The sequence below is a fragment of the Eublepharis macularius genome, chromosome 4 (assembly GCF_028583425.1).
Source record: "Eublepharis macularius isolate TG4126 chromosome 4, MPM_Emac_v1.0, whole genome shotgun sequence".
Lineage (NCBI taxonomy): Eukaryota > Metazoa > Chordata > Lepidosauria > Squamata > Eublepharidae > Eublepharis > Eublepharis macularius.
In genome coordinates, this window is record NC_072793.1 from 44,651,023 (window position 1) to 44,672,329 (window position 21,307).

The window sequence follows — 21,307 nt, forward strand, 5'->3', positions numbered from 1 at the left end:
GATAACATACTGAAAGAAAAAAATATACAGAATAGAAGGAAAGCTGACTGTGTTGCAAAATCAATTAGGTAGGTATGAGAAAACTGAACAACAATGAAGAGAAAAGCAGAACAAAATTTACAAACAGAACCCTCTAATTTAGTAATTAAAGCATATTTGATAAACAGAGGTGCCATATGAGAAAGGGGGGGAACCATCCATGTGCACACATCCAGCATGACTATCATTACCATGAGCAGGACGGTACACAGCAATAGTACCAGAGCTTTTTTTCAGCTGGAACACAGTGGAACTGCGTTCTGGCTCCTCTAGAAAATGGTCACGTGGCTGGTGACCATTAAACTTTAAAACAAAAACACCCTTACTCCAGCTGACTGCCAACAGTCAGCTGGAGCAAGGGAGGGAGTTTAGATCGCCCTCATGGCGATGCGGAAGGCAATTTAAACTTTAAAATCCCCCCTTGCTCCAGCTGACGCCAGGGTTTAAATGCCCCTTGCGGTATGGAAAGGGGCATTTAAACCTCACTGCCTTGCTTGGGCTGCCTGGCAGGGAAGTCCCCGCCAAGCAGCAGAAGCCGGGGTTTAAATGCCCCTTTCCGTGCCGCTGCATAGCAGCACAGAAAGAGGCATTTAAACCCCGCCAGCTTGCTTCTAATTCTTTAGAGCTAAGCCTGGCCTCCTTATCTTTTGTTTTTATATCCTCTAGGAAGTGGCTCTGCCCTGCACAATGATGTCACTTCCTGGAAGTGATGTCATCGTGTGGTCCCGGGAGCGCACATGCACTTTGCATGCGTACATATGGTACCAGTGAGTTCCACCACCTCTTTTCCCTGAAAAAAAGCCAGTTTCAGCACCTTTTGGGGGAATCTCCCAAGTCCTAAAGAGGGAACTCATTGCAACCGTACAGATGAGTACCACCAGTATCTTTTTAAAAATTAAAAAAGCACTGGTCAGGAGTTCTTCCCATTCAGGGGTGGTCTTACTGACACTGGGCCCTAGGAAAAAATACCAGGATGAAGCTCAAAAATCACTTGCCCCCAGCCGCTGCCTCCATTATTGGGGCTAAGCAAGGGCCCCATGACAGATTGGCTGGAGTCATTACTGAAAGCTGCCTACCTGAGCCCCAAATAGGGCAGGTACAAGCAATTGCTGCTGAATCATCTGCCTGAGCCCTGGACAGAGTGGCCGCATGCTGCTGTCACCATCAGTAGGTGGCCTGAGCCCCAAATGGGCAAGGCACAAGAGGAGATGGCAGAAGCCTCCTCATTCTCTGGGTGGTTGTGGGCTCTGCCTCTGCCATCATATTATTCTCCTTCAGCATAGATACTGGGCTTCATCCCTTCTTAATTTTAGAAGGCAACTGAAGACCAACCTCAGAAGCTTCGTTTGAATTAGTGGTACTGATTTGGGTTGGTTAGTGATTTGCTGATTTAGGTTGATTTGCAAATTGCATTTTGGTTTATTTGATATTCCTGGTTTGTGTTTTTTTTATTCAGGTGGTTGGATTGATGCTTTTTATTGTATGTTCAGCTTTTTGTTGAGTATTTAACTTTTTAAAAATTAAAAGCAACTTGGAGAGTACTACCGAAAAGACAGGATACATTTTTTAAAATGATTGATCCCTCGGGAGTACCTATATGTCTGGCTATCTCAGATCTCATTGGTTCTGCATCCTGACAATGAATGGATTTAACATTCCCATTCTGTGCAAAATTAACTGCGTGCCTAAGCCCAGACTGAGTTCAATAGGTATGAATTTATAAATGGTACATTCCTGAGACTTTTTAATATAGTCTATCCTACGTAATTTTTCGGTTTCAAGGGTCTCCAAAGATTAAGGCATTCATTGAGGATGACTGAGGTGAATGAGGAATTCACAGAATTCTACAGTATATAAGAAAAGGGAGTTGAGTCCAAATGTCCATTGTCCCAGACATTTGTGTTGATCATCCCTTCCCCGCCTGCCACTGTTGTTTGACCTGTACAATATTTCTCTCTTCCAGATGTTGATGGTTTTCATTGGCAGGAATTTCAAGGGAGCTATTATTACTTCTCACGGAGTGCAAAAAAATGGGGATATGCCAAAAACTTCTGTGCTACGGTTAACTCCCGCCTGATCATTATTGACAGTAAGCAAGAGCAGGTAAATTGCATTGTTGAATGGGAAGAACAGTCCAACAGTTCAGTCTTTTGTTTTCTCTTAACCCTATTCACCCCTCCAGTTGGTAAGAACTCAGGAATGCCATCTTCCATCTTCTGATCTTAGCTTTTCCCTGCCCAGAATCTGAGAGAAGAATTAAGAAACCAATTTGCTACCATCCAACTTAGGAGTAACCTTTAGGAATTCTTTCCATTAATTGGATTTGCCTTTAAATTATTGTCAACACCGTGAGTTGTTAGAATTACAGGCCACGTATTTCATACGCCTAGGATTGAAGAAGATGCTTATTTTTCCTCCTAGGATTTTGTGGTTAGCAAAATGACCTCATCAGTCTGGCTTGGTTTGAGTGATGCAGTGAAAGAGGGACAATGGCATTGGGTTGACGGATCACCTCTGGAACAGCGACAAAGGTATATTGATGATGCCCAAGTCTTCCTGCTTCTTGTTCTGTGCCACTTAAGAGGAAAACGTGGGGGACAGCAGTGTCAGAAACTCCAGGTTCTGATCAGGAGCCTCATAGTCAAAACCTGGAGCCACATAATCAAGAACCTAGACCAGACAGCTACCTAGAACTGTGTGCGCTCAAGCCTCAGTTTTTTTCAGGCACAGAACAGAATTATTCTATATGCTCCTGCAAATGGCAAACCATGTATGTATGTCGTTTATAGTTCACATTTCTCACTGAGACTCAAGGCAGATTACATAGTGTGAGATTAGTACAATCAATTTCAAGGCCATTTCCATAAACAATGCCATAGAGTACAAATACAAACCAACCAGGCAAAATTTGTCACAGTTAGTGAGAAATGAGCTCCCATGAACTGCTGGATCACGAAACATGAACCGGCCCGAACGGTTCATATTTCAGTTTGTGCCCGCCTCTATTAGACAACATATAACTACCCAGTAAGATCATACTTGAAGTCCAGGTGGCACATAGGAGTATATACCCAGTCCCCACCTTGGCTCAAGCCTCTAAATCCAGCTGAGTCCTGCTCACAAAGATCATGACCTGGAGAACAGACTTCTAATCTGAGTTACAGTTAGGGTTAGGGTCACTATGGTTGTCCATGGCCCTGGCCAGACCCTAACAGACATCTGAGTTTGGAGTCACAGGAAGAGTGCCATTTATTCCATGATGAAAGGGGAAGAAAAGCATTTTTATTTTACTTTGAACCAGAGGTATTTTTGCCTGCCCCTGGAGCACACAATCCAGTGTTAGCTGGTGTGTCAACAGATGGCCCTACTTTGAGTCTCTTCCAGTTCTCTAAGACTAATATTGCAACAGGCCATTTGTGTGGAGATTTCATTATTCAGCACTTACTGAATTTTTCTTTTTCAGTTTCTGGAAGCAGCAAGAACCCAATAACAGTGGTAGTGGGGAAGACTGTGCTATACTTTGTGAAGAAAGCAAATGGAATGACATTGCCTGTGAGACAGATATCTACTTTGTTTGTGAAAAGACAGTAATTCTGGAGGATGCTTACAGTGAATCTCCTCATTCTAATGTATACTCTAACTGATTTCTTCCTGCAACTACAGCAATATATTCTTTAAATAACTGCAGTTATATGGATGAACAAGACCATTATTAGTGCCATGTTTGTTGTCCAGATGGGGTTGGACTGTTTTCTGATGCCCCATAGATGGAGCTGTATGCCTTTGGCTAATCTTCCCTGTGGAAACAGCTGCACATTCCCATACTATATCTTTCCATGATTTTTTCCATTTCTTAAAATGCATTGTCTCATAAAATAAATAATACTAAAAAGATGGTATTGCCTATATAATGTAGGCAAGCTTGGCATTTTCAATTATTATTGTGTTATTATTGTTCTGCAGGTCATTATCCTAAGCATTGTGGGAGAGAGTACATGTACATTTTATTTTTAAACATGGCTGAGGAATAAAACACAAATAAACAGAATAATACATTTTTTAAAAAATGAAGTTAGAAATTCACCTGATTGGCTGTGCAGGCAAGACCAAAGCTAAAAGTCTTATTTGATCCTCAAAGGAAAGGTGGGATATAAATATTTTAAGACAATATTATAATTGACAATATGATAAGAAACTAACAAGAAGCACAAGGGATGAGATGTCCCAGTCTTCTCGGCATCCTGCTCAGGTGTATTCAGTGAGGCTTGATCCCAAGAAAAAGTTCTTAGTATTGATCTGCTAGTGTGACCTCCATGGTTGACAGCTAAATTCTGTTGAAACAGATGGGTGGACAAACACATCCATGCGATACTTTGGGTGTCCAGCAGCCTTTTTTTTCTTAATGAAAGGAAATAAACATTACGTCTGGCATGCTAGAGGCAGCGGAGGTCTGTGACAGAGTCTGTCCCCTCTGGAGCAATCTCAGCTGGCTGTCTCTCAAAACTATGCTTCCCGGCTAACATTGCGTCTCCCGACACTTGACAAACACACACCCAGGCATCTTGTGTAGAGACTCTAAATCAGATGTTCTATTTATGGCATCTGGAAATTTTCTGATTCTAATATTTCCAGGTAACCCACGTAATTGTTTACACAATAAAGAAAGAAATCAGTGAACATTGATTTTCTTGTTTGTCTTATTTCATTATAAACAGCTTTTCCATTTTGCTATTTTACTCATATTGTCCTTTACCAGCCCTGTCCAATACCTACTGATGTACTGATACCAATACCAGGGACAGAGAAACATAAGAAATTGATACCAATACCAGGGACAGAGATACAAAAGAAATTGATGCCTATTTTAAGACACAGCTTGATGTGCAGATTTACTTTTTAATCCATATAACCTTTGGATTCTATTGCAATAGAGCTATTTCTGAGTCTCTTCCCACTTTAAAACAGCAGGATTTGAGTCCAGTGGCACCTTAGACCAACAAGGTCTCTAAGGTGCCACTGAACTCAAATCCTGGTGTTCTACTGCACACCAACACAGCTACCTACCTGAAACTAATTTCCCACTTTAGTTTCTCATTTTGTATTCAGCCCAATGCTGCATATATGAAGATCCAATTAATTTTGAATCCTTTGTGCCCCACAAATACCATCTAAATTGTATTATCTGCAAATTTCAGTTCCATGTTCTTCACTAATATTTATCCTTATTAACTGTGAGAGTACCCAAATTGAACAGAGATCAGTTCCCCTGGAGAAAATGGCTGTTTTGGAAGGTGGACTGTGTGGTGTTATACCCCACTGAGGTCCCTCCCCTCCCCAAACCGCAGCCTCCCCAGGATCCACCCCTTAAATCTCCAGGAATTTCCCAACCTGGAGTTGGCAATTCTACTGAGTCACATGCACAGTTTGAACTTCAGAAAAAACCCTAAAAACAGCCCTGGGTATCGGGGATCTTTGTTGATACTGGTACATCACTCTAGGCCTATTTTATTTATTTATTTATTTATTTTATTCGATTTGTATTCCGCCCTCCCCGCATCAGCAGGCTCAGGGTGGATTCTAAGTAATACAATAATATAAAATACAGTACCTTTAAAACCGATAAAACATCTTAAAATATTTTTAAAAGACACACACAACAGACAATATAGCAGCAGGTTTTTAAAAAACATATGGCAGCAGATTTCACCAGCAACCACCACCCAACCCCCTACAGAAATATATGGCAAAGGCAGGTGGGTAGATACCCCAACTATCCCCAGGTGGCCAGCAGGGAGGCCCAAAGCGTCAACCATATGCCTGGTGGAACAGCTCCGTCTTACAGGCCTGGCGGAAGGATAGCAAATCCGGCCAGGCCCTAATCTCTTTAGACAGAGCATTCCACCAGGTTGGAGCCAGGACCAAGAAGGCCCTGGCTCTGGTCAACGCTAAAAGGGCCTCCCTGGGGCCAGAGACCAGTAGCAGATGTTTATCATTAGAGCTAACCGTCCTTCGGGGCTCATACAGGGAGAGACGGTCCCGTATTGTTATATGCTTTGCACCGGAGTTTACAGAAGAAACTAGTTCATTTTAGACCACAAGACAAATGCCAATACAGGCTCTATTATTTTGGTCTTCTTCTTTCTCTATAGTAATAATAATAACAACATTCTATTTATAAACTGCCCTTCAGGATGACTTAACACTCACTCAGAGCGGTTTACAAAGTATGTTATCATTATCCCCACAACAACAATCACCCTGTGAGGTGGGTGGGGCTGAGAGAGTTCCTAGAAGCTGTGACTAGGGTTGCCAGTCTCCAGGTAGCGGCTGGAGATCTCCCGGAATTACAACTAGTCTCCAGGCCACAGAGATCAGTTCACCTGGAGAAAATGGCTACTTTTGGGGGTGGATTCTATGGAATTATGCCAAGGTCCTTTCTCTCCCCAAACCCTATTTTCTCCAGGTTTCTCACCCTAAATCTCCAGGAATTTCCCAACTTGGGAGCTGGCAACCCTAGCTGTGACTGACCCAAGGTCACTCAGCTGGCTACAAGTGGAGGAGTGGGGAATCAAACCCGGTTCTCCAGATTAAAGTCCCGCGCTCTTAGCCACTACACCAAACTTCTTTCTCTATGATGGTTGCCAAAGAATCCTGACAGCAGGATCACAGACTCAGCCTTTTGCTTAAAATAAACCAGGATTTTCTCCCTATTTGTTTCAGACAAGGGGACACAGCTCTAATGCAGGCCTTTTAAAAGCACTTCCAGTACGTTTTAGGAGCGTTCCTATTAGTGCCTGGACTTTTGATGTGCCAAGAATAAAGAGCTTTCACTACAAAGATGTAAGGCTCGAGCGATACCCAAAGCCGCCATAGGGTTTCGCCTCTAAATTCCAATACGGGACAGTTTTACCATAAAATGAGAAAGCCTAGAGCGACATCACCCCACAATCATGGCCATCTGCGGCTTTAAGTTTCTACCGGAAGTTCAGAATGTGAATGATCCGCTTGTGGCTCTATCGTCTAGTCCCAAGAAGCTGTTTCCGGTTCCGGAAGTGGGGGGGAGAGAAGGGGGATGGTGTAGTGCTGAGAAATAGCAGCGACGGCTCGGGGATTGCAAAGATGGGGGCTCATCTGGCTCGTCGGTATCTCGGGGATGCCGAAGTGGAGCCTGATCCGCAGAATCTGCCGACCTTCGACAGCAAATACGGCTTTCCGGAGCGTAAAGAACGCGGTGAGCTGACCTCAGGAGAAGGAGAAGGTCACCTGAGAGCTTCGCTGTTCGCTCCGTTCGGCCTCCCTCCTGTTTCTTCGCCTTTTGCAGCCCTTGACCCCAACCAAAGCCATTCCCCACTCCTCCCCCGGCTAAGTGGTGAACGGTGACGACGACGGAAAACATTGTTTCGGTTTCAGGTTTTCACCCTGGGCGGTTAGGAGCGGTCCTATGGCAGCATCTCATTCCCCCAGACGCCCACCTGCAAGCCTGCCCTGTATAGCCCTGTATGTTTGCCTGCAGTGGTAATTACCACTTTTCCGAGGCTTAGCTGTGAAAATCTGTTGCAGCAAGAATAAGCAGAAGAGTGGTGGGGTTTCGTGGCCTTTTCACCCGACTGTTCACGTCCCCATCCCCAGCCTCATATGTATCCTATTCTGCCGTGAAGCTCACTGGGTATTCTTTGTTCTGTCATTGTTTCTCAGATTCATCTACATTGTTTGGTTATTGTGTGACCAAAATGGGTGTCTAGCGAAAGCCACTGTGTGCCAAACATTACAAAGTTTGTGCTAGTATAAACATGTTAGTCCTTGAGGTGGCACAAGACTCCTGCTTAGAGTGGAGTTCTGTCTCTGCCTCTCACACCAAGACCAGATGTGCTTTTCAGAAGTGGCTGTCGCTCAGTTGATGCAGGTCTCAGCTTGTCACTTGTTGACTTTCATCTGAGTTAGGTAGAGAACAACCTCCTTTTGCCTGAGACCCTGAAGTCTCAGAGTAGACTGCACTGGGCTAGGAAACAATTTCATATGACAGTTCCACCAGTCTTTCTTAGCCAAGATGTCTAGATGAAACTTCTGCATTCAGGGGGAATTCAGCTCTGAATAACTTGGGAGGTTGGTAGGTATTGTACAGCATGGAGAAGTTACTCCATTCCTTCCCTGCAAGCTTCCTGGAATCATTTGATTGACCCCTGTGAAAAACAGAGTACTAGCCAAATGGCCCATTGGTGGCATCTGTGAACAGTTACGGCTTTTATGTTCACGCTTGCCAGTGTGTGTTATGAACTTCAAATGGTTACTATTGTCCTTGTTAATATGTATTGGGTCCAGCTATTATGTGCTTGTTTTGTACAGCTAAGGGCTGATCTTCAGACTTTTATATTGCTGCCTAATACTCCATTATGAGAAAACTACATAGATATATTTTCCACACAGAAGATCAGTAGTGGGGTGGTGATGCAGGGGGTGTTCTGAGATAACCCATGTTGGGAATACAGGATGGTAATGACTCACTTGCAATGCTTGAGGCATGCAGCTCCAAACCTACAGCTCCGTGTCTTTACACAGGCAATGACTGGCTGCAGTTGCTGTCAAAAAACCCTATTAAGGTGGAGCATTTTGGAGTTCTGGCAGGGGCCTATTAGCTTTAATAGGAAAATTAGATTTAGTTTACAGAACAAGCTGTGTTACATTCTGTAGTAAAAATGAAAAATGGATGGTGTTGGTGAAGAGCTGCCTGGCTTTCCTGGCCTCACTTCTGACCCTTTCCTATACAGTGATGATAGCAACACAGCAACAGATGAATGATGCCCAGCTTCCTCTGCAACAGCGGGACTATTGTGCCCATTATCTCATCAAGTTGATGAAATGCAAGCGTGACAATTTTCCCAATATTTTTGCGTGCAAACATGAGCGCCATGACTGGGATTATTGTGAGCACCAGGAGTAAGTGGCAACCCTACTTTTGCGCTTCTTCCTTGAGATGGTCTAGAAATTTGTTACCAGCACTCGTGTTTTCCCAGAGAAGTTTAACTTTCTCCTACTGTGTAGAATGCAGCAGGATGTAATAGAACTGGTAGAGTGACATTAAAGGGTATTGTGTCACAACCACTGTGGTATGGTTGGGAGAAATAAAAGGAAACTGATGCTTTCTCAGCTATGATTCTTGTAACACTGAACCTTGACTGCTTCTTTGTTCTATTTGGGAGGGGGCATTCACTTCAGTCTATGGAATCAGCTTCCCTTTGAGTTTACTGCTGTCAATTGCAAGGAAAGAAAAGGTTCATTACTAAACTAAAATCAGTAATAGAGACTTAAGAAGGTGGCATCAAGTGGATGTCTACAACATGTGCTTAAAAGGTATCTATGTTCCAGAATATAAAACATGGCATGTAATTTATCATGAGGAACTCAGTCTAACTGACATCTACTAGTCCTAATAATGGGACAGGGGATAGTTTGGTGGAAGGAGTTTGGTGGGAGCAAGTGGTTCTTTAAGGGCCTCTTACAGGTCTTGGGATTTATTCAGAAATTTAGAAGGCAAGTGAGGAAGTATTTGGGATTTTAAACAGTCCTTTGTCCCCACTTGCAATGGCTTCTGATAACTAGTACGGGTAGTTTTATTCTGCTAACCCTGCTATGAGATTAAAGTCACAGGAAGTCTTTAACAGAGGGTATCGAGCGATAATGTTCTGTATTTCAGGATGGAAGTGGATTAAATGTTAAAACTAGGTTAAATGCCCCAGACTAATATGTACGTGTCTGCCCTCCTATAGCTATGTCATGCGCATGAAAGAGTTTGAACGGGAGAGACGCCTCCTGGCTAGAAAGAAGCGCATTGAACAAAAGGAGAAAGCAGCAGCGGCAGAATCGTGACCGACTTCGGGGTGCCTCTCCAGGCTTCTTTTACTCGAAGCTTGTATAATTCTCTCGGTCTGTTACGTTGGAAAATAAACCTTATATTTAGATCTGGAGTTTTCACTCTGTGGTTCATGGGTTAGAAGGGTAGTACTGTAACTAGTGCCTGCTTCAAACTTCAAAAAAAGTGGGATTTATGGCAATAAATTAAAAGTCTAGGTACACTTGTGTGTTCATCATGAAAAGGGGAGGTGTTTGGTTCCCTTTCATACAAAGAACATATACTAGCCAAAAAGTTGCACAAGGAGACTACGAAGTACCAACTGTTGTGTGTGCTTGGATAAAAGACCCCGTTGCCTTTGAGTACAGCTCATGCATACCTTGGCCACTTTCTATATCCAGCTTTGATCTCTTGTGTTTGATAACCGCATGTTTCACTCCTAATTCCACCTGAAGAGGCTATATTTGTATATTGGTATTACATGAAGCCTTTTAATTAGTCCCTGCTTGGTTCATATCTCATGTTAAAGTTCTACTTCCATGTGCGGATAATGAAAATTGCAGATAGGAAAGGGAGAGAGGCTTCCTCGTGCAAGGAGAACTGTAGCCATGCCTGAGTGCCCCATTCATTCCTACAATAGATTTGAGTCTTCAGGCTGTTGAGTTGCATCAAGGCTGCAGGTGGCAGTGGATCAGGAACTAGCTGCACTGTTGATACGTCCAGTGCTGCTTCCTCTTTTTGTTGCCACAATGGTGTCTGGGCTGGTGGATGTGAGAGGTTCAGGCGGTCATTCTGAGAGTCAAATGCTGCCACAAGAACTCTGCAGCATCAATAATAGATACGGAAAGGAAGAAAGAAGGGGTAGCAGGAAGGATAGAAGGGTAATAAGATGACAGAATTGGCAGAAGGGTCGAATGTGATGGAAGGAGATGAAACGTGGGGGGAACAATGGGAGATGAGGTTAAAGGCAAAAATTGGAGAATGGGCTGAAGTTATGGGATAAAAACGTTAAAGGCAGAGGATATGGACGAGGAAGACACAGGAAGTATGGTGTAGAGATGTAACAAGGGTGGGAGAATATAGGGATCTGTTGCTATAGTAATAGTGTGGAAAAGGAAGAAGGCAGAGTTAGGAGGAAAGGCATGAGGAACTGATCAAAAGCAAGTAAAAAAGGCAAAGGAAGAAGGGAACAATTTAGTCATACAAATTAAATTTGCAACAGAATGCCAGATTGTTTTTAGGTTGCTCCCTGTCACCTTCATAATTCCACCTATGCTGCAGTTTCCATAAGACTGAATTTAAGGCACAAATGAGAATAGAAAACAAATCTGCAACATGAGTCCCCCCCCCAATATTTAGTATAGAAAAAGAACAGTTTATATTCATTTAGAGTGGTAACCGTAAAGCTTCTCCCTTGCCAGGAACAGGAGAGTGGGACATTTTACCATCTGGCTTTTTAGTGCAGATATAAGGACTCGCTAAAACTATGAACAATGACCCACTTAAGCAAGTTTTCTAACTTTCCTCCCATTAAGAGCTAAGAAAATACAAGAGACCTTTTCTGCTGACAAAGTAATGTCGAGTTTGTCTTTGTCCCTCCCTTAAAGTCTTGTCTCTTTCTAGCTTATTCACTATGCTGCAATTTTATTCTTAGGATACTAAGCAGCACATTGATACCACTACTAGATGATGTGATGTTCCCCTTGCTTTTAAAAGACATTAATAGAAGATCGACAAATCACTATTCGTTATGTTGGCTAAACAGAACCTTCTTTGATATCTGTTGATCAGCCACTGCTTGGGGGCAACCATTCTCCTGACTTGTCTGATGTTCTATAGGCATTTTGCTGCCCACTTAGTCCATCAAGGCAGTTCCTGAACTACTGAAAGTAAAATTCTCAAGTGAAAGGTAGGAGAAACCTTATAAAAACTTTGCATAGTTGTATTATAGCTTGGTAATAATTTCAACACTAGCTGAAGGATTAAACAGTAGCCATTTCTTGGTAGCCTTCTATTTTTTAGCATGTTACATGTGCTCCATATAGTCATACATTAAGCATCTTCTTTAGGTGCCCTGCCATGTAACCCTTCCCCCATACCAGGTAAGTCCTCTGTCCTATAATTCCAAGATGCTCTATACAAACAACTCGGCACTACTTGGTGGTTGGATTATCTTTATTGGTGTAGTTCTGACATGGAAGAAAGTTCCACATGAAACAGACCATAGCAAGTCAGTGGCTCATTAAACAGCTGCCTAACATGTTTCCAGTATCTTACTGCTCACATGCAGCATAAAATAAGACTATAGCAAACTTCCAGCCTGCTCTTATCCATGTTTACTTAAGAGTGAGCCTTAATGAGTTCAACAGGGCTTCTTCTCAAGTAAGTGAACAGGACTGCAACCTTGATAACATTAAGACAAAACGAAAAAGCGAATAGAGAGATTGCCCGAGGTCTCATAACACTGAATTTTTTTTCCGGTAGCAAGAGTAAAGGGCCCCTTCTGGTGATAAAATGACATTTCAACCATTGTTTCAAATGACCCCCACCCCATTTACAGTGCAAGTGTGGGTTTAACTTTCCCTACACATGGCATCAGAGCCACTACTGAAACATTTTGTAAGGAAGGGACACTTGAAGTAGGAGTGATTCGAGTCTGGACTGAGTTCAGAGAAAATGCACGAAGCAACTGCCACAGAATAGTAGCTTATGTGGAAAGTGGTTCTTCAGACCCTCACTTCAATGCCCACCTCTGCCAGCAGTCCAAAGTACAGCCTACTTTGCAGCCACCATTCTACGCAGCTGAGTTAATTTAAAACACAACCTCTGCTTAGCATGTAAGTAGGACAGGGAGAAGAGACAGGAATTTTGCTCAATGGTGACTGATGGTGACTGGAGCTCATTTTTGCTAAGGAAATGGAGACAGTTGCTTTTTCACTGAAAACTCATAGTTGGCTTGCATGTTGGGTGTAAGGGAACCACCAGCTACTCTCAGAGCATAATCCTAGCACATGGTTCTCTCTTGCCATCTCCCTTGCCCCAGATATGCAGCTTAATGCTTCCTGTCTGCGTGATCAGAACTACATGATCAAGGCTGCTTTATAAGAGTACATTGAAGTTGCTCCTGCTCACTCCCTGGAGCTGCTTTAAGATTTGGGCTGCAAGTACCAATGCTGTTCTGGGAGCAAGTACTGAAGGGTTCACAAGACCATGCTGCATAAAAGAGGAAGACAAGGCTTCATACTGGAGCCTTGCCTTTTCCACTTCCTCTAGTAAATCTTACAGAAGCTTTCTAGACAGAGAAGGGCTGAGTCAGATATGTGCTATTACCAATAATTGCCACAAGAGGGCTTGTTTAGTTGAGATGTGCAAAACTGAACTGAGAGGCAGGCAACTCCTATACATTATGAGCATCAGAGCAGAGGCCTGCTGCACTGGTCAGAAGTCTGCTCCTTGAGTGAGGCTACCTAGATTCAGCCTTTGGCACCTACTCATACAGAATTAGCTGCACAGCAACTACTTCAGTGTTAGTTCACTGCAAATTTAGACTGTTCCCCCAGGGGCTTTATTTTCTACTGCAGCTTTTGGCTTCACAGTGCTCTGTAAAGAAGGTAAATCCCAAGCTCAGAAAGGCTTTGGAATGGGGGTAAGAACACAGATACGCTAGTGGGGGAGATAAGTTTACACAAGCAAGGAATCCCTATAGCTTCACTCCTTGAACATAGTGCAGACAGCAAGAAAAAATCCCACTTTAGACTCCAACAGCCACTCGACATTTTTTTTTTAAAAAACTTCATCAGCCCAGATCTAGAAGCAACTGCCTACAGCTCAGAGCAGGAAGGGGATAATGGGTGAACGCAGTGGTGGGTAATCCCGGAACTCCTTCAGGTAGCTTCGGTGCTTTCCTTTTGCCCAGATCGTCATTTGGATAAAGCCAACCAGAGAGAAGAGAGCCACTGCAGGCAAAGAAGATAGTTGTGCTTCAGCAGCAGTACATATAGGTCACTAAACATTCCATTTATTTATTTAATTCGATTTGTATTCCGCCCTCCCCACACCAGCAGGCTCAGGGCGGATTCCAACTAATAGAATAATATAAAATACAGTATCTTTAAAACCAATAAAACATCTTAAATATTTAAAAAAGAACACACACAGCAAGCAATCTCCTCCCGTCCATAAATCTAATAGTATATTAATTTCTGTTAAATATATGGAGTGACTGATGGGGAAACTACAGGAATACATGCCAAGCAGATGCTCTACCACTCAGCCATGGCCCCTTCAGATTGTGCTGAACCCAGCTCCAGCTACATTACAAAGTTACCACTTGTCTAAGATCGGACAGAGCAGCATTTGCCTTGGAATTGATCCTTTAGAAGAAAATGCTGCTGTGCAGAGAGACTCCTTTCACCCCCTGTTATGACCTGTACTTTCTTTGGGGTAGATTTTTCTTTTAATCTTCCCCTTACACCCTCTGGGTAGTTTGCTGCCACCAGGAATATATTATTCCAAAATATTTTATTCAAATTTCCCCTTTGGTAACGTGTTTAAGCGTCAGGCTCCTTCGTGGTTCTATGTGGCCCTGAGGATATGAACGGGATATAGCAATGACAGCTACACTGGGATATAACAAAACAAAATAAATGTTTATTTTTCAAGAAGTGTATTGGTTTCATAAAAGTAGTTCTTAGTTCTTAAAGTTACTTCCTATAAACTCATTCACACAGATCTCTTGTAAGGCTTCACACACAGTCAGCCTCTTTCTCTAGGCTCTATATTTCTCTCACAGAAAACTCCTCAGGCAGCACACAGCTAGCCTCTCTCTTATTCACAGAAATATGAAACCTGCTCAGGCAGCCCACAGCTGGCCTCTCTTTCCCTGACTGAGTGTCCTTTCACAAAAATGCTCAGTTCAGGTTCCACACAGGTTATATTTCTCTCATAAAGCACTTCAACATATACAGGCAGCACACAGCTAGCCTGCTTTCTTCTGACTCATTGCTCTCTGCTCTCTCAGTCTAAACTGCATTCACGCCGCTCACAATCTCAGTCAACCAGTCATATCGCTCACTCATTCCTCTCTTTCACCCCCACTCTTCACCTAGCTCAAACCAAGCATTTAAAGACACATGCACACATTTACTTGGAATCATTACACCCCCTTTTCTGACAAGGCAAGGTGAGACAAACACCTCAGAAGGACCATTACAGCTCAGTGCGATCCAGACTTTCATATCTCTCCGCCTAGCTCATGTAACCCACCTCCTAACTCCCTACCAAGCAATTATACATATCCTTTCAGGACATGTAACAAGGCTGACGTGCCACCTTCCAAACCGTTTCCCAGTTGCTCTCCTCAGCTTGTACAGTTGTTCAGCTCTTACATAAAGAAACTCAATTGTGCCCTTGTCTAGCCAGCCATAATACTTGCATCATGTCTTAAACAGAAGGGACACTGCAGGCTGACTAACCACCAGACCCTAAGTAGATCCAAGCTGCCCCAGCCTGGCTCCAGTATCTTGAAGGCAAAAAGACCAGAAAAAGTATGAGCCAGAACAATAATACAATGAGCAGATGCATATATCTGGTTTAGGAAAAGCAGGAACTGACTCCAGATACAGATTCCTGAGATTCCAAGTGACAGGGATGATAAAACCCCACTCTCTCAGCAAGAAAAACTAGTAAACTTTTACTTAGCTTCATTGTTTGATACAGTGGATCCACACTTTTGACTACCCCCTTTCCCCGGAAAAAAAGAGGCAAGAGGGAAGAGGTCAACCCGAACTCTTGTGTTTTGCCTTCCACTGAGACAGAAGCCACAGTAACTTCCTATGCTGGAGAGACAAGCTTCCTGCACTCCTGTAAATACATGGGGGCTCAACCCTACTTCCTGGGAAGGGAAAGTTTAACTACAAAATGAGAGAAGAAAGAACTGATAGAGGGCCTTGTGAATTTCTGATAAATAATTATAGCAAAGACCTGACATCTCTGAAAGTCCAAATAAAGACTTACCAGGAAGGCACTGAGTCATAATGGCAAAACCAATCCAGGATCCCACCTGGAAGAGAAGACAGACACCAATTCAGAGTTGTGACAGGCAGTGCAGATAGGGCTTCTGAGCTGAACTTTACAGCTATGACTAATTAGCAAAAGGCTGCAGTAGCCTCTTTTGACATTCACATTACAAGGACAAAGAGGGAGCACCACAGCCCTGCTCACTGCCAAGAGATCTCTCTGTACTTGCCAATCAAAGTAGAACTATGAAGCAAACCATCTCTGCCCCACCCCAGCACTCCAAAGCCGATTCCTCTTTTGTACCCTTAGACTAGATTTAGGTTGATGGGTGAGTTGAGGGAAGTGGCTCCCATGTTATCTACTCAGAAGGGAACAGCAAGCTCAAGTAAAGACAGCAGCCAAAACCAGAGTATCTGGAAATCAGTAAAAGGCACTCTACTTTAATTTGTGTACATAACTACCACACATCTTGAAAACATTAAATCACAATTTATTATCCATTCCTTCTGCAGTGTCATAGGGGACAGAAGAATTCAGCTTATTTCCCCCTAACTACTTCTATGAAACAGCTGTCATAGAGCTACCAAGTCTCAAGAGGCTGAATTTTGGACATAACAATGCCAATATTTTGTTAAGGAGTCTTCAGCCATGTATACAAGATGTCTTAGATGGATAAAAACCTCATCATACGGCGAGCAGATAAGCCAGGATGAAAAGTTGTGCTCATTGGCTGCTTTCCTGAAAGAAGAAACTGCTGTTCCAGCTACATGCTTCATGTGAAATAGTACAGAACAAGAAATAAGACACTGGATCATCTCAACTCAAGCCTCTTTGATCTGTGATGAGTCTGTACAGCATCCTTACCTCGTAGGTGTAGTTAGGGCAGGAAACCAGCATAAAAAGCCATGTGAAAGGGTTCTTTGTAGGATACGGTATCTTCCTCGTCTTGGAGCCTGCAGGGAAATTACTTGTTTCTAAGAAACACCCCATATATCCCCACTTCCGAATGATTCTATTTTCTCTGCCCCATGTCTCCCACGGTTAAGGAGCTCTTAAGTGGAACCAGCAGTCTTAAGCAGGACATTTTTTTCCCACTACTTCATACCTGCCTCACAGCTTGAAGTTTCTGCAGATGTCCTTGCAGGAGGTACTGCACTCCAACTGTGTGTTTCACAGGAAACTACTGGAGCGCTATAGCTTTATGAGCTTTGGCTGGAGGGACTGGGGGAAGGGGGGAAAGTAGTGCTTACAGAAGACAGAAACTAGGCAGGGTACAGGTGATGCTTCTGTAGCCTACACAGCCTCTCTCTCTCTCTGTTGCTGTTCCATCCTACTTGTAGCCTAGCCTCTTTAGCAGAACTCCTGCTTCTCCTACTTGAAGTCTTCGCTCCTTGCACATACCACCAACAAAAAGGGAGATCTAGAGTCTGCAAACCCCACAAACATTAATGAAGTGGACAAATGGGATACATCTATGCAGAAAATTCAGATTTTCAGGCCAGATTAAATCTCTGCTTGAAGTTACATTTTAACCTGAAGACAGAGGACAGTTAGCCTCACCAGCCATGGACTCTTGACAGCATCGCTTGCTAGCAGTTCCTTTAGGCTCATCTTGTATGTCCATCATTCTGAATACTTGAAATTTAGTTTAAGCCCTAAAATGACCTCTGTATCATCCTACTCTCTACTCACCAGCAGGGCGCAGGTTCCTCAGAGCAATATGAATTGAGAAATTTCCAAGCTGACAGAACTGCATGAAGAAAAGGAGCAAACATCAATAAACAATATACAAGGGCTAAGCTCTGATCTGCTACAATGTCCCTCATCCTCACAAGCCAAGTTCCTGCATGGAAGTCTGCCAGAGCCACTGTAGTCGTGACCAATGGTGCACATTACTGTTGCCCATCTTAGAAGCTAGTTGGGAGAGAAAGAAATTCCTAAATGTGCCAGCAAGGAAGAATCCTATTCTTACCCGTGCATTATAATCCCACCTCCCTCATACTATCCTCTACACTTGTTCTCAACTCCTCACATTACTTTCACTACTTCTATGTTCCAGAGCTACACCCTATCACGGAAAGAGGCCCTGGAGCCATGCCTGACTCAAATTAAGGAAGTAGGGATTAGGAGGAGATGACACCTAGATCATGCACACAGCAAGACAAATGGGAAACAAGCAGTTTCTCTCTCTTCCTCAGTATTGGCACCAGGCTTCACTCACTACTAGTTACACAAGCACCCACCCCAGGGCTACCTATAATCCCAACCAAACCCTGTAACACTGAATCTTACCCCACTACTACATCTCATCTGTCCACACTCACTCACACCCTACATGGGACTCCTACTAATCCCCAAGGGTCTACACATTCTTACCAGGAATATGATGAGTGCCAGTTTCACTTGTTCATGTCCATATGCTGGAGGATATTGAAACAAACACATTTGCACAAGTTAGAGGAATTATGAAACTAGGAACAGCTAGTGTGTTCCTACTAGGAATAAACTCTGCAACAACAGAGAACTCAGGAAGCTTTCCAGAACAGAGGCTTATGAGATCAGCAACATAGTTATAGCAGAAGAGTTCTGCATGGGGGAACTAGAATTTGGAAATAGGGAAAGAGGTTGCAGATTTTTATTTAAGGCATTGATGTCTCTTTCCTCCATACCAACAAGATACATATCTGGATAACCAACAATTCAAGAAAAAAAATAGGGATCCACTATTAATTCTCAAAAACATTTTAAAAATGGTCAGTAAGGAGTAAACAACTAGTACGTCCTATCCTCTGAGAATGGCAAAAGCAGTGAAATGTTTACAAATATAAGACATACAGGGTCAGACACATCAAGGAATCTTGGTGTAGGATGGGAAATGACATAAAATCCAAGGACAGATAGTTACCCTGGGAAAAGAGAAGTCACAAACCTATCTCATGGATGAAGTATACATAGATTTTGGGTAGCTTGTGTTTAAAGAACACACTTGAAATTCATGCACTAGCAAAATTTAAATTCTGCCCTCAATGGAAGGTTAATTAAATTCAGCAAATCTACTTGTCTTCACCTACTATTAGGGAGGCTCATGAAGCTAGGTGGAGAACCAAAGATCTGCCTCCTAACCCCACCCCCTGCCCCCAGAAAATCTGTGCACTCTCAATCACCCATAGCTTCAGCAATACCACCAGACATTGCCCATTGCGCTTTCAAGCCTGTCTTGAATAGTAAGTGCTAGAAACCTGTATTTTTTTAAAAAATGAAGGCAGAATTGAGGATGCCAAAAGTTATGCCCCTCACTAAATTCTGTTCTTCCCAGACCCACGGAATACAAGAGCCCTGATAGTACTCTTGTGAAATGTTAAGGTGGCCAATTAGCAACTGACTAACAAACTGTGCAATACAATATCAATTATGCCACAAATAGGCACCATCCCATGTGAACACTTATTCAGCCCCCTTCCAAGAGAATCCAAGAGTAAAATATGAGGGAGATTAACTCAACCAAGTTTCTTTAAAAGCTACCTGGGCTCTTTATTCAACATGGACCTCCGAGATCCTTCCCTTTTTTCTTCAGCTGCCTATGATGTCACTTACCAGGTGGAGTATACAAAGGGTGATTGATGTAGTATGCCATCCAGGCAGCAAAGCCCCAGTAATAAGTGCAATTCTGGAGAAAAACAAATGCAGTATGAAATGCCTCCCTAATGAAAACAGGTATGATTATTACTTCTGCTTTGTTGCCTGGGAAAAGCTTAAGCAGAGATCAAGACCAGCCATTCCCCCCAATCCCACGTAAATTAAGTTTTAGAAGCAAATGGAAAATATTGCTTGGCCTTTCCTCCTTGTCCCCACTTAGGTTCACTTCTGCAGTGCTTACCTTGAAGATGTTACGCAAGGGCATTGTCCCATGAGAGAACCTATGGACAAAGAGGGTCTCCAAGAGCCGCTTGATGTAATGGAAAGAGTGGCAGATGCAGGCTAGACTGGAGGGGAAGATAAAGGGGAGGGTACTATCAGCATATAATCTTCTAGAGAAATATAAATGCAAGCTACTCCTAAGTTTCCCCAAAGTCCTCCAGGGGCTCTCCTTTAAGCTTTCCATCTTCTGAGCTTTCATTCAATACGGGTGACTGTTCAGAGACTTTTGTTGCCATCTTCCTTAATCAACTCCAATTAACTTCCTTAATTTCCACTCAGAACAACTGCTCCAAGAAGAAGACTGGAACATTAAACTATGCCACAGGCATGACTGCATGGGGAAACCAGAGAGCACTACTGTGCTCAATTAGGCCCAGCAACCACAGAATGAGTTCATTACTCAGCTGTGTTATTTTCTGCCCGCTTGATTACTGCTCCTGGCAATGCAAATATAGTACAGAGAATTTGGGACACATTTTAAGGATGAAGAATCCCCATCCTCAGAGCAGGATGTGAGGAAGAGCACAGGCTATCCAAAGAGCCAGCTAAATTAGAGGGCAGCACCCCAGCACATAGCAAAAATGTACACACTTACTGTACCACAGAGTATTTGCTGGAGGAGAAGTCATACTTGGGGCCATAGATGAAAGGAACCCGGAAGTAGAAGAGCAAGTAGATTGACAAGGGCCCGGCATATTCAGTGAGGAAGACCTGAAAGGCAGGTGAGGAAGGGTGAGGAAGAGTTGGGAAACGAGGGTGTGGCAGAACAGGGACCATCTTAACAGGGAAGAGGCATGCTTACAGTCACCCAGCTGATTTGTGCTCCCAGATCCCGGAAATACAGTGTTGCGGTGGTGCCAACTGGCAAGTTCTGAAGGATGTCCTCATCCTTTAGGGATCTCCCCTCTAAAAGAAAGAAAAATCACAACGATGCCCCAGTTCCCTCAAGCACTCTTAGTGGGATACCAAATCCAATGACTACATCTTTCATTACATGGCAGAGAAGCTCTGACTACCTAACAGTCAGGAGGCCACAATGAAGAAAACATGGTTGCTTGCCAGTAACTGAAGTTATATGAGTGGTTATCTTTGCATTCACACCTATGCAGAGCACCAGTCAATCTTCTAGAGCAGTGGTACTGGCACCAACGCTCTGAGCCTAAGGCTGGTATGCATGCCTAGAGGGACAGTGTCGTGCCTTCCCATTCAGTTCTCAGAGCAATGCAGAAGGTTAGATGCACCTGCTTTGGGGGAAAAGTGCAGGTTGCATAGAGCACAGATGAGCACTCAAAGAACATTAGTTACAGATAAGCAACCTGTTCATCTTCCTAATGGCCTCTGTGCAGGTAAAACAAAGAAGAAAAAGCAAATGGTGCAAAGGGCAGAATTCTTTGATTGTAAAGGAAGACCTTTGCATTTCGCATCAGCTTCATCACTAGACACTAAAAAGAATTTTTAAAATTCCCCCTGACGAAGCTGATGCGA

General features: G+C 43.2%; 2 protein-coding genes across 3 annotated transcripts in view; one reads left to right on the plus strand and one right to left on the minus strand.

Annotated features, from left to right (window-relative positions):
- Positions 1–7,092: 7,092 nt before the first annotated feature.
- Positions 7,093–9,995, plus strand: LOC129328896 (NADH dehydrogenase [ubiquinone] 1 beta subcomplex subunit 7-like). Its single transcript, XM_054978208.1, has 3 exons — positions 7,093–7,270; positions 8,805–8,973; positions 9,804–9,995. Exons 1-3 carry the CDS (start codon positions 7,159–7,161, stop codon positions 9,901–9,903), a joined length of 381 nt encoding a protein of 126 aa, XP_054834183.1. The 5' UTR covers positions 7,093–7,158; the 3' UTR covers positions 9,904–9,995.
- A 2,058-nt stretch (positions 9,996–12,053) lies between these two features.
- LOC129328984 (very-long-chain enoyl-CoA reductase) overlaps positions 12,054–21,307 on the minus strand; it is a 48,736-nt gene continuing 39,482 nt past the window's right edge. For both annotated transcript variants that reach the window (XM_054978345.1, XM_054978344.1), the window contains 9 exons: positions 20,625–20,728; positions 20,418–20,533; positions 19,782–19,887; positions 19,499–19,571; positions 18,281–18,324; positions 17,597–17,654; positions 16,769–16,857; positions 15,902–15,947; positions 12,054–13,842 (listed from right to left, as the gene is read on the minus strand). In XM_054978345.1, coding sequence (XP_054834320.1) covers positions 13,715–13,842; positions 15,902–15,947; positions 16,769–16,857; positions 17,597–17,654; positions 18,281–18,324; positions 19,499–19,571; positions 19,782–19,887; positions 20,418–20,533; positions 20,625–20,728 — 764 coding nt within the window. In that variant the 3' untranslated portion in view covers positions 12,054–13,714. The remainder of the gene's footprint in view (positions 13,843–15,901; positions 15,948–16,768; positions 16,858–17,596; positions 17,655–18,280; positions 18,325–19,498; positions 19,572–19,781; positions 19,888–20,417; positions 20,534–20,624; positions 20,729–21,307) is intronic.

Coding starts and splice junctions, on each gene's coding strand:
- LOC129328896 (XM_054978208.1), top strand. CDS start 7,159: ATGGGGGCTCATCTGGCTCGTCGGTATCTCGGGGATGCCGAAGTGGAG. Junction 7,271..8,804: donor TCCGGAGCGTAAAGAACGCG/GTGAGCTGACCT, acceptor TTTCCTATACAG/TGATGATAGCAACACAGCAA. Junction 8,974..9,803: donor GATTATTGTGAGCACCAGGA/GTAAGTGGCAAC, acceptor GCCCTCCTATAG/CTATGTCATGCGCATGAAAG.